The 13,180-nt window shown below is 38.8% G+C and overlaps 1 protein-coding gene across 2 annotated transcripts in view; it reads left to right on the forward strand.

Annotated features, from left to right (window-relative positions):
* The first annotated feature begins 151 nt into the window (after positions 1-151).
* STXBP5 (syntaxin binding protein 5 (tomosyn)) overlaps positions 152-13,180 on the forward strand; it is a 209,563-nt gene continuing 196,534 nt past the window's right edge. For both annotated transcript variants that reach the window (XM_006872055.1, XM_006872056.1), the window contains exons 1-2: positions 152-372; positions 1,732-1,829. In XM_006872055.1, coding sequence (XP_006872117.1) covers positions 217-372; positions 1,732-1,829 — 254 coding nt within the window. In that variant the 5' untranslated portion in view covers positions 152-216. The remainder of the gene's footprint in view (positions 373-1,731; positions 1,830-13,180) is intronic.

The following is a 13,180-nucleotide window of genomic DNA, read 5'->3' on the forward strand; positions in this document are numbered from 1 at the left end:
CCGAAGCGCCACACAGCCGTCCGGCAGCTCAGAGCGAGCGGGTCGCCACCCGGGGCTCTGGCCAGCGGTGCTCTCTCGTCGTAGTCGCAGTATTTCCTGTTTGGATTCTAGTTTGCTTCGCCCCAGCTGCCTCCTAGCCTCACTCTCGCAGCCGCCTTCGTTTCCTCGGCGGACGCTGCCGCCCCACTCTGGGTGCGGGGGAACCCCGCCGAGATCATGAGGAAATTCAACATCAGGAAGGTGCTGGACGGCCTGACCGCCGGCTCATCCTCGGCCTCGCAGCAGCAACAGCAACAACAGCCGCACCCGGCCGGGAGCCGGGAGCCGGAGATTCAGGAAACGCTCCAGTCTGAGCACTTCCAGCTCTGCAAGGTGATCAGAGCGCGCCGCCAGGGCCCCCGCCCCGGAAAATATGGGGTGGTTGTAGGGGGCACCTCGGGCTGTCACAGGAGGGTGTGAGCCAGTCTGGAGAGCGCCGGGAATGGCCCAAAAGGGCGCACTCCTCTTCCAGAAAAAAGCTGCCTTCATGGGGTATTTTGGAAATTGACATCATTTTACTCCTTCTCCTTGATTTTTGCCCCCTCTCTCCTTTTCACAGGCAGCAATTAATTCAAGGGTGTTGCAAACGTATTATCCTGACCTTTAATCGGTATTCTGACACCGCTAGCAATCATTTCCAAGCTTTGCGATACGAGCGTTTTAATATCGTTCACCAACTTTGAACTTTCCTTTTGGAAACAGTGCCTGACGAATATTGTTTATCCGAATGCCAAACCTGTTCCACTGGATGGGTTATCATGGCTTTCCTTTGAAAATGGGGAATGAGTGATTGAAACGATGAAATCCCAGAGTTCTTTTTATCATTGTGTTTGGTGAAAAAGTTAGTACTGTGATTTTTGCTTGTTAATGGCGCGGTAATTGTCAGAGGCTTCTGTAAGAATGATGCAGCGAATTAATTCCCCAGCTGCTCAGTGAGAAATACAAACTAGTCTTAGTGTTAATACCCGCGTTCCTCATAAATATCCAGGCCTTCATATCGCTAGTTTCTTGAAAAGTGTGTACCTACACTTTTCCCCGTAATAGCCTGTAATTTTTTGGATGTAATAAATAAAAGGCAGAAAATAAAAATCAACCCAAACAATATATTTATTAACTTATATATATTGTTTTTTTTTTTTGCATTTTATTATTACACCCCAAAAAATCAGGGAAATATCTATAAATATATGTGTGTATATACATATATTTGTTGTGCCTGTTTGCAGTTGTGTTACAATTGCAAAATGTTGAAAATAGAGTCTTGATGATCGTTTTCTCAAAACTCTTAACCTGTCATCGTATGACAGCTTTTCCTTAGAAGTGCTTATGTTTGGCATCTTAATAAAGTCATGAGGAAGTGATCACATTTGAAATAAAGCATGGATCCCATTTTTAAATCAACTTAAAGAATTTGATCCCTGTTGTAAACTTTCATAATTAATTTCTCTTCTAGAGAATCCAAGTATTTTGGAAAAGCAGAAAGTAAAAGTGTAGTACCAGGATAGATACTTGAGTTTCAGGTACCTTGTGAATAACTTTGTTTTGTTAGCATTGTAGATTTCACAGGCTTGTTTTTTAAGTGCATATAGCTGTGTTTTGCTTGTTGTTAAATTCTGATGCCTTTATTGACTTTTCTGTTTTTTAATTTTGCTTGCTGCCTTGGCTGATGTGATGTCACTTGCCCATCCCTAGACTGTTCGCCATGGATTTCCCTATCAACCCTCAGCCTTGGCCTTTGATCCTGTGCAGAAGATCTTGGCAGTGGGAACGCAGACTGGTGCTTTAAGGCTGTATCCTTTCATTTTATTTATTTACTTATTTTTTAACTTTCATTCTCCTCAATCCTTCTATATTACTGATTTTCCTGTTTAATTCCAAAGAAATGGTGCGAACAGGTATACACTTAATTATGTGAAATTGTGTGAGGTTGGCTTTCCCCTTGATTTTACTTAGTTCAGGTTCTGTGTTTCTGTTTCTCAGCTCCCAATTAAACTTCTGTCAGAAGAACATGTTTACAATTTTGCTTCAGTAACTACTTTCTTTGCAAGCAGCTGAAAGTTTCTAAGGGGAAATTTATCTGCTTATATTAGTGGTGTATGGATTGGAATATGTTAAGGATGAAATTTAAAGACATCAGCAGAATGCACACGTTCACACTTTAATTGCGTTTCGAAATATTGTTGGAGGTATGTGTTGAACGTATAACCTATTAAATATTCTGATGCATTAGTGTTTGAGTGTGAATTTAAATTTGCTTGTTTATGTCTTGTCAATCTAGAAAAATCATTAGTAGTAGAGAAATGTACCAAATTAACTTTATCTAAATATTTATGACAGGCTGACATTTCCAGAAGTTCTAGAGCATTGCATTTTAAAATATATATGGATAAATAGACTTTTCCTGGTAATATTTTTCTTTTAATAGTCTATTGTTTATTATTTATATGTAAAAACTAATTAGGTTAGCTGTACCCTAAATTCATGGAGTCCTGGTATGGTGCTGTAGGTTAATGCATTGGACTGCATAGTTGGTTTGAACTGCAAGGTTGGCAGTTCAAGCTCACTAGCTGCTCCTAGGAAAGCCTATACAGGGTCACTATGGTTTGGAACCAACTCAGCAACACTTAGCAACAAGTTTAAAGTGTCAGTATAGAGAGAATTATTTTTCCTGGTTATCTGTGAACTGTAGTAGTTTTATCATAAACTTTTTCAAATACCTTCTTTTCAAGGGTCCTGGTATAGGGCTGTGGGATAAAACGCTGGACCCCAAAGTTGATTTGAACCACAAGGTGGGTGGTTCCAACGCACCAGCCATTCCTTGATAACACCCTATACAGGGTCACTATGAGTTGGTACTGACTTGACGGCACTTAACAACTCTTCAAGATTAGTTTTTAGTCTGAACAATGGAGAATATTTCTTGCTTCCTCTTTTACACTTATCTTGAAATAAATTTTTTTAAAAATCACTAGATAATTTTAGTAGATATTTCTGTTTTTAGAAATGGAAAGGAAAAAGGAACTTTACCTGTTTACATTTTAGATTTACTTGGCTCCTGAGAAGGGCAAAAGGACCCAGCATTTGAATTAGCTATGTTTTGCTAAACAGTCTTTTAACAGCATCCCTTTAAACAAGTACTACATGATAACAAGATAGGCTACACTTTTATTTAGGGTTTAGTATGTAGCCTTCCAAAAACTTCATAAAATTTTTCACCTGAGCCACTGAACCGTATTACTAAGTCAAGTCTGCCACTCATAGTAAACGTTAGTAGTTTGGCTCCATATGGTAAGCACTGGACTGCAAACCACATGGTTCATGGTTCGAGCTCAGCAGCCACTCCATGGAAGAAAGATGAGGCTTGCCACTCTCCTGAAGTTGAAAAGCCTCAGAAACCATATACAGGATTGCTATGAATCAGAACTGACTTGACGGCTCTTAGCAACAACACCAATACCAATAACTAGTAGTGTAGGCATACCTATTGAAGTCATACAATCTGACCATGCTGGAACTGAATCTGAGTTTTTGAGACAGTATCTAGATAGTTGGTGCTGGTGGGTTAATGTGCTAGACTGCAAGTTCAGTTTGAACCTCAAGGTTGGTGGTTCAAGCTCACCAGCCACTCCTTGGAAACCCTATACAGGGTCGCTATGGGTCATAAGTGACTCGATGGCACTTACAACAGCAACAGCAAACCTAGGTAGTTGAGAGTATATAGGCAACTTTATTGCTGAACCCAAGTGGTCAAGACATTCCTATTTTAGTCTTGTGAACATGGAAATAAAGTTAATTTTGCTGGTGTGACTAGTAAGTGTTGTGCAGAAGGTTGTGTGGTGACAAAACTAGTACATTGTTGAACCTAGATCTTGTTATTAAATGCTCTTGAGTTCATGGAAGAGAGATGTAGGATTTCCGAGGAATAGCTTGGTGGGTTTGCAGTGTGCTGATCCTACAGCACCATACCAGGACTCCTAAAGTCAGATAGACCTTTGGAAATTAAAGCAGATTTTTAAAATTTTCCAACAGAATTTCATCAATGAACTTGAAGAATTAGTTGAATTAGATAGTTTGTTTTTATATTACTTTCTTTTTCTTTTAAGTGAATTTAATTTTTAACTTTTTCTGAGTATGGTCTCAATTTCATGGTACATAATTATATTTATTTATTTTAAAACAGCCAATCTGGCCATTTGTAGTTTAATAAGTTAGTGCCATCAGCAAGCCTGATTTTATAAAGCCAACTTTTAAATTGCTTTTCTTGCACAACACTTTTAGCCCTAATGCATTGAGTAATGAGCACGTTCAGACAAAGGATGGAGGCAAAACATTAGGTGTAATGTCAATTGCCAATTAAAAACAAGGGTCAAGTGTCCAAAATGACCGCTTGTATGTGATTTCTGTTACACTTATTTTTTTGTAGTTAAATACTATGTGACTGAAAATGAACCTCTAATTCTGGTTTGCAGTTACACTTTTGATGTTTTGTTTTCTTTACAAAGAAACTCTTTTTCTATATTAAAATGAAGTTAGGAACCTATTTACCAAATGTATTTCTACTTTCCATTCCTATGAGATTTCTATGAACAAGCCAGATTAATATATTGGTAACTCCTATTCATCCCTTCTGATAGGTTGAAGTCACAGATGAGCTTATGAGCTTTATTCTGACTTTAATTTATACATAGGAAATGACAAAGACCTTTCAGTTTTTATCTGATTTTCCACATATGTGATTTAAGATACATGTTGCATTCTCTGTTATTTTCTATGGCAGACACTTTAATGTCTAAGCGCCATTGTCAAAGCTCCGTATTGGTTTAACTACAGACTTATTACAAGACTATGCTATTAACATGGATTTTTCATATTGTTGATGATCTCTTTTCATCTTTTTGTTATTCTCTTTCCTTATTGTACTCTTGTAACCTGTAGTACATTTGCCTTAGAAAAGGTCTTTCCCTTTCTAGACTTTCTAGATAAAGTCTTTTTTTTTTTCATGTAACTACAGAGCAGGAAGTAAGAGGTAGACTTACAGAAGTAGGATTGGGCTAGTAGGATTCCAAATGCATACCTAACATGGATGTCTTGCTGAACGTTGGATGTCTTACTAAATGTTGGAAGACTAAATACTAAGGTGATCTATATCCTTGGAGTTTAAAAAAAAAATCTAGATGAGAAAGTTATAGGCAAGAATTAGTCCAAATCTAAGATGCCTGGAATCTGATAATGAGGCAAAGTCTATTTTGTGCATTTTTTGTATTAATGTATAAAACATGGCTGATGATGTCATAAATATGCCACATGCTCAACCTTAGATTCTGGAAACAATTTGAAGTTGGAATAGACTACTGAGAGAAAGCAAGAAAGCCTAATTTTATGGACCAGGCTACCTGTACTCTTTAAGCTATGTAGAAATTGACGTTCCATTATTCTTATGAGTAATATATAAATAAGGTCAGAACTGTTGAGATAAAGTAATAATCTATTCTCAGATGCATAAGTAAAAGGGAAAAACAATTCTAACTGAACAGTGATAGCATTTCTAACAACATAGCTATGTCTTGATCTAGACTCTTAGGTCACTAGTATGTATAATCTTAATCTGCTTCCATTTTTAAGGGGAAATCTTGTGTCAAAACAATGAGGTCATTTTATGTGTGAGTATTTCAGAGACTAAGCAGAAAGTGCAGTTTTAAATGATTGAATTTGCGTACAAATTGATGAAGCTGTTTTATAATTTAGATCTATACATACCTCTAAGAAACTCATTTGTCTTCCTGACTTGTGGAAACTACAGTCTAAAAGGGAAGCTCTACTTGAAGCATGGACTGCTTTCTAAATTGCATTATAATGTCACTGAATTCAGGCTTACAAAATGCAGGCTTACAAAATGATTTTTTTTTTTTTAAATCTTAGAGTTCATTTAACAAGCACTTATTAAGTATCAAACAACATTAGATTATAAATTGTGGCTTGAATTCTGGTTCTTATTTTGCCAACAAACATCTTTCCACTAAGGAATTATATGTCCTTGTATAAATGAATTTTTAATGTCTGTTTTCTTACTTTAAAAATGAAGATGTTATATTAGATGATTTATTCTACAGAAACACTTTTGTGATTCTAAATATATATTGTTCTAGGGGAGTAATGCAAAAGAAATAAAATGAAAATGTGATCTTTGCCTTCAAAAAGATTCCAGTCCTAACCACAGGACTGGAACAAGATAAACATAATTGAAATTAGGGAATACTGAGGAGTCTAATGATGCTACAAGCTCTGGTAGTGTAGTGGTTACTGATTGGGCTGTGAACCATAAGGTCAGCAGTTTGAAACTACCAGCTGTTCCACGGGAGAAAGATGAGGCTTTCTGCTCCCGTAAAGATATACAGCCTCGGAAACCCTGTACAGGGTCGCTGAGTCGGAATCGACTCCACGACACGTAACAACACCACCAACAACAACAACTGATGTTACATGGAAGTCAGATTTCAGGTTATATTTTAATGAGAGTTTTTACACATTGGTAGATACGGATTCTGAATGGCAGGAAGGAAAGCATAAGGAAATTATTCTAGTCGGCATAGTAAATAGCATGGACAAAAGTATGGAAAAGAGAATTATCCTGGTAGTTTTGAAAAATACTAGAATCTGTCTGGTCCTATTTGGCTTGGAGAGAGTAATAAGAGCCAGCAGTGGGCGGAGGGCCTTGAATGTTAGTCTGAGGTCTCTGGGCATTACCCAGGTAAGAATCATTACCATTATATAAGGAAATGATAGCAGTAATGTGGTTTTTAGTTTGATTAGCAAGGTGCAGTGGTGTTATGGATGAGAAAGATAGATCAAGCAAGACCTGGCAGGTAACTATTAACCCATGCAGGTAGTAAAGTGGTTCCTAAACAGGGGGAAAATGGTGATTGGAGAAGGACTTAATGATTATTATGTATACAACATTAAAGGGAAAACTAAAGATGAGACAATTGGCAAATAAAGCCCTGAGCCAACAAGGAAACAAAACTCTTGCGGGTGGTACTGTTGGATTTGGGGTTAAGTCATTGTTTATCATACTGACAGTTTGAGAAATTGGCATATTCTTCTGATTTTAGCACGAAACTTTGATAGACTTTTACATTTGATTTCTGTTTAGACTGGTCCGGGATGTTTAGCTGAAATTGGTAGCCTTTTGGCTCTGTTCATTTTTGCTCTGTCACTGTTTCTCAGTTGGGCAGGCTCATTCTGTGGATTGATCCAGCGTTTTGCAGGATATTTAGCATTTCTGGCTCCTTCCCACTAAATGCCAGTGCTGCCTCCCCCATCAGTGTGGCTCTGAAAACCTCTCCTCCCCCAACCACTATGTTTAGTCTAAATTCTTCACCAGGCAAATAGGGCTCCTTTATGAGGTTGTAGGGAGTCTTGGGGTGTCACTTCAGGATAAGCAGTGGACTGCTAACCTGAAGGTCAGTTATTCAAACTCACCATCCGCTCTTTGGATACCCTATACAGGGTCTCTGTGAGTTGGAACTGACTCAATGGCACTTTACAACAACAAGGTTATGTTGTTATTATGTGCCGTTGAATCAGTTCCAACCCATAGCAACCCTGTATAAGGTTTCCAAGGAGTGGCTGGTGAGCTTGAACTGCTGACCTTGCAGATCAAATGGCTTTGCAGTCTGCTGTATTAACGCACAGTGCGACACAAATGTAGTAATGGGCGCAATGGTAAAATAGTAGGCTCCGTGAAAGATGTGTTAGTTGGCTTCCATGAAGATTTCTGGCCTTGGAAATGCAGTGGGGCGGTCTCCACTGCTCTGTGGATTTGGTTTGGTTTGATCCTTTTTAAGATCACATAGGAGCTGTTTTAGGAGCTCTGACGGTACAGTAGTAAGTGCTTCACTGCGAATTGAAAGTTGGCTGTTCAAACCTCCCAGGCTCTCTGTGTGTGGAAGATGTGGAAGTGTGTTTCCCTACAGGGTGCTCTGAGTCTCTATTAACTGGACAGCAGTGGCCTAGAAACTCTATTGGTGACTATTTAATATGTAGTTATGATTAGTGTTCATAAAAGGGTTATTTTTTCTGTGGTGTTCAGGTCCTTAATTCACTTACTTAGCAAATATTTACTGAGCGGCAGTGAGGCCCAGGCATTGTGTAGGGAAACCTTCTTGTATTTTGCAGCTACTGCAAGCTTTGAAGAAATGAGAGTTGCTTATTAATTTTATTTTACAAAACATAGTGACACTGTTGGGAAAGAGTTTTTATTTGCAATAGTTAAAAGTGAAACAATTAATTTTGCTTGAATTTAGCCAGAATTCTATCTGCTCGTCTCTCCCTCACCTTTTTGTTCCTGAATGGGTTCCAGTCATTTGATTTCTAGGGGGAGAGGAGAAAGGAGGACCTTGAAATGCTTTTGCCTCTCACCTCTTAGCTGTTCTTTAGAGAGGTTTTTACATAAAAGGAAAGATGAGAATTGTATCAGCCTTAAGTGTGTGGTGCACAACCTGGACTGCTGCAGCAGGGATAAATAAATCCATTTACTGCACAAATGGCCACAAACAGAGTCTGTCTGGAAGCAGGGTATTTTGTAGGTCATTTCTTGTTGAGGGAAACAAAAGGTGAGAGAAACTCTATGCGATTGAGAAGGATGTGTTAACTGTTGGATAACCATGTCTGTGCCTTAGAAATCTATGGATTGTGTGTTTGTTGTTGTTGTTAGGTGCCATCAAGTTGGCACCTACTCATAGCAACCTTATGCACAGTAGAACGAAACACTGCCTGATCCTGGGCCAACCTCACTACTGTTGCTACGCTTGAGTCCATTGATGCTGCCACTTGGCCATTTCAGCTCTTTGGGGGTCTTCCTCTTTTTCTCTGACCCTCTACCTTACCAAACATGATCTCCTTCTCCAGTGACTGGTCCCTCCTGACAATATGTCTGGAGTATGAGAGACGAAGTTTGGCCATCTTGGCCTCCAAGGAGTACTCTGGCTACACTTTTTGTTCCAAAATGAATCTATTGGTTCTTCTGTGTGTAGGATGGGTTTTTTTGTTTGATATTGTCTGTGTCATTCTCTTTGTTTTTTAGAATAAATCTTTTTGAAAATTATAATCTGACTCTGCCATTCTGAGAATAAAAGGTAAAGGAGCATAAGCACTTGGCCTCAAGGTCGGTTTGAACCACAAGGTCAGTGGTTCAAATTCACCAGCTGCTCCTTGGAAACCTTGTACAGGATTGCTATGAGTCGGAACCAACTAGACAGCACTGAACAACAACAGTCTTATTATTGGAGTCCTGGTGTGGCATTGTAAAATCAGTACTGGGCTGTGAACCACAGGTTGGCAGTTCAGACCCACCAGCCGCTCCTTGGAAACCGTCTACAAGATTGATGTGAATTGGAACCGACTCAATGCCACCAAACAGCAATAGCTACCTTATTATTGGAGTCCTGGTGTGGCACTGTAGGATAAGCAGTGCACTACTAACTGCAAGGTTGACAGTTCAAACCCACCAACCACTTCTCAAAAACCCTATTGTTATTGGTAAGTGCCGTTGAGTCTATTCCAACTCATAGCAACCCTGTATAGGGTTTCTGAGGAGCACCTACTGAGCTTGAATCCCTGACCTTTTCAGTTCAAACCAATCTTGCAAGGTCCAGCGCATTAACCCACAGCGCTACACCAGCACTCCCTATACAGGGTCCCTATAAGTTGGAATTGACTTGACCACACTTATCAACAACCTTATTAGAAGATTTGTGTTCTAGCCTTCTGACGAATTTTGGATCAGCGACTAAAGTCTTTGAACTTGTTTTCTTTCCTGTAAAATTGGGATGAATGACTCTGAAGAATCCATCCAGCTTTAAGATTTTAGACTTCTTTTCCTCTGAAGAATTTGGGAATTCTCGAGACCACGTGTGTCTAGAGTGGGTTGTTCTGAGTATTTGTTAAGGAGAACGCAATATTGGACTCCATTTAGCTCTGTGTGAGGCCCTCTACTTTGTAATTTTTGGCTCCATGCATGATGGCAGTAAGAATTATAAGTGCACGCTTTTGTTCACAAAGGGGGGGACTGCTAAAGAGTATATTGAGAACATAGTGGTTCCAAACGGTAAGCACTAGACTGCGAACCACAAGGTCTGCAGTTTGAGCCTGCCAAACTCATGGGAGAAAGGTGAAGCTTTCTGTTCCCCAAAAGATATAAAGCCTGGAAAACCCTATACATTATTGCTATGAGTTGGAAGCGACTTGATAGCACTCAAGAATAACAAAACAACAACAACAACACAGAGTTTAAGAATAAACTAGCACAAAATTGCTCTGTAGTTGAAACAGCAGCTCCCGTTGAATGCTCAGATGGTAGGCTGTAGCATTTTCATTGTATAAAGAATACGGTCTCATGACATAGGCAATTTGGGACAATTTTGCGTACCATTTACAGAAGCTTATCTGCTTTTCTTTGGTATTAATGATGAGGTTGTAAATAAAATTAAAATGAATGTACTGAAAAATTATACTTATAAATGACATGGTTTTATTAATGTTTTTTCGAACCAAAGGTCTCACATATTTATTGTTGTTATGCTGTTGTGTGCCATTGAGTCAATTCTGATGCACAGCAACCCTGTATAGGGTTTCCAAGGAGCAGTTGGTGGGTTTGAACTGCCGACCTTGTGGTTCATTTTAATGCAGAAGCGTCAAAACAAAGGAAGAAACCAGAAGTTTTGCAATACATATTCAATTGAGCAGATCTTGGCAGATTTGAACTTGTGCGGTAGAGTGCTAGAACTTAGGCATACTATGCGCTATGCCGTCACATGTGCCAATCCTTAGAGACCCAGCTTCTTTCTTCTCCAGTGTCTTCTCTTGGAGTAGTACCTGATTTTATTCTCAGTTTTTACCTGAATCCACTGTGGAATGGGACAATTCTGCTTTTGTTTCTTGGCCGGGAATCTCTTAATCTTGAAGGTGTTATGAGAAGACATAGAAAAGATGAAAGGTAGCAGCATTCACGTGACGGTGAAGAAAGGAACTGTGGTTTCATTGACTTGTATATAACACATCAAGGACAGTTGTTCTTGAATTGCTGGTATGTAATTTGAGTGGTAAGCTTGGTAATTTTTAAGTAATTTGGGATGGTAACAACTGGGAGTTTGCATAGAATAACTAGGGAGCGCAGTGCTTATCTGTGATAAGCTCTAGAATGCAAACCACAATGTCTGCTACGGTTTGAGTCTACCTGCCACTCTGCGGGAGAAAGATGAGGCTTTCTGCTCCTGCAAAGATGTACAGCCTAGGAAACCCAGATGGGGCCACTGTGAGTTGGAACTGACTCAGAGGCACTTAACAACAGCAACAGCAACATGAAAATAAATGGATTGGGTATTCCTAAATGAAAGATAAGCTTTGATTATATATAGCTTTAACTTCATACATTGGAAGAAGCACATTATTTTACAAGAAGAAAAATTTTTTTAAAACCCTAAGAATGTCAGTTACGATGTTTTGTGATGTTTAAGTGAGAATTCTGGACCTGATTTGCTACATTGCCATCTAGATTTGAAGGCCATTTAAAAAATAATGTGGTACTTCAAAGTTTTAATGTAGTTTTGACTAAATAGCCTTAAGAATTCATTAAACGGTAGTCATGGAAGACTTCTGAAAGTCTTTGATACAGCGCTCGTCCCTTAGTCACATGTGCCATAAGTCATTCTACGGAGAAGAAATGGCATCTAATTACTCGAATTCTTTCCTGTGAAGATGTTTTGGCTTCTAAATAATTATTTTATATTTTAATTTGAGCCCATTTCTAGTTTTTATTTGCAACAATAAAAACAAGGTAATGAAGTTCCTTTTATCAGTATCATCTTAATTATATTTGAAGACCTTAAATACTTTGCAGCCATCTATTTAGAAATCCAGCAAACCTAGTTTCTTTTCTCACTCTCATTTCACTTTAAAGAGATTTTGGATACTAGCTCTGCTTAGCATGTGACTCTTTTCCTTTTTGCTTTTTTGACTCCTGGTGGAAGGTAGGATGAGGGGAGGGAAGGAAATGGGAGAATGTTGCTGGAGTTTACTCCTGAGGACTCGGTGTTACACAGTGTGCTGTGTGTTTAAAGCCCTTCGAGCCCTTTCTTACGTTCTTCCCTAAGTCTAGAATACTCTCCCTGATTCTTATTTTTGATTTATTATTTGAATCCTTCTCTTTCCTCCACCCTTGTTTAGCATTAATTTAGTATCTAGAATCTAGATTTTTGTGTTATTGTTCCTCATGTTGTTGTTAAGTGCCGTGGAGTTAGTTCCAACTCATAGCGACCTTGTATACAGTTTGCGAGGAGTGACTGGTGATTTTGAACCACCAGTCTTTTGGTTCAAACTGACCTTGAGGTCAACTGCTTATGCGATGATGCCATACATTTTAAGTAATATATACCATTAGAGATCTAAAAGTAGATTTTTTTGAAGTTATAGCTGTAATATTGAGTAGGATTTTTCTTTTAAAATAAACTGTCAAAAATGTTATAGTCTAAAAGTAAAGCAAATTAGTAGAATCCACCTCTGTGCCATGCTTTATCAAGAGTCCAGAAATTAGATAGTGGTCACTGTAAAATCAAAACAAGGAACAAACATTTTTCAATGGCCAACTTGATGGATGTAAATTGGAATCACTTAGTGTTTCCAGATAATGGAGATCTTGCCTGGGTCCTGCCATCAAAGATTCTGATTTAATTGACTAAGGTTCCCTCTGGACCAGGACTTTAAACTTGGTCAGTACAGTTTGACCACCTGCTAAGAAGTTGGATTTCCACTCCAGATGTATGGAATCAAGCTATATTTGAATAAGATTCCCAGGTGATTATTATGTATATGTTATACCATATCAACTGAGTATCTGTAAGAAGGCTTTACATCTTTCCCATCCTTAAGATTTACTCTACTTTGAAGAGGCATCTCTTCCCCAGTCTTACTTTGAGTGCCTTCCAACCTGAGGGCTCATCTTCCAGCATAAAATCAGACTGCTATCTGTAAGTTTTCACTGGCCAGTGTTTTCAGTAGATCGCCAGGTCTTCCTCCGAGTGTATCCTAGTCTGGAAGCTCTGCTGAAATGTGCCCACCATGTTCATACCAAATTCCGAATCTATCA

The sequence above is a fragment of the Chrysochloris asiatica genome, unplaced genomic scaffold (genome assembly GCF_000296735.1).
Source record: "Chrysochloris asiatica unplaced genomic scaffold, ChrAsi1.0 scaffold00182, whole genome shotgun sequence".
Lineage (NCBI taxonomy): Eukaryota > Metazoa > Chordata > Mammalia > Afrosoricida > Chrysochloridae > Chrysochloris > Chrysochloris asiatica.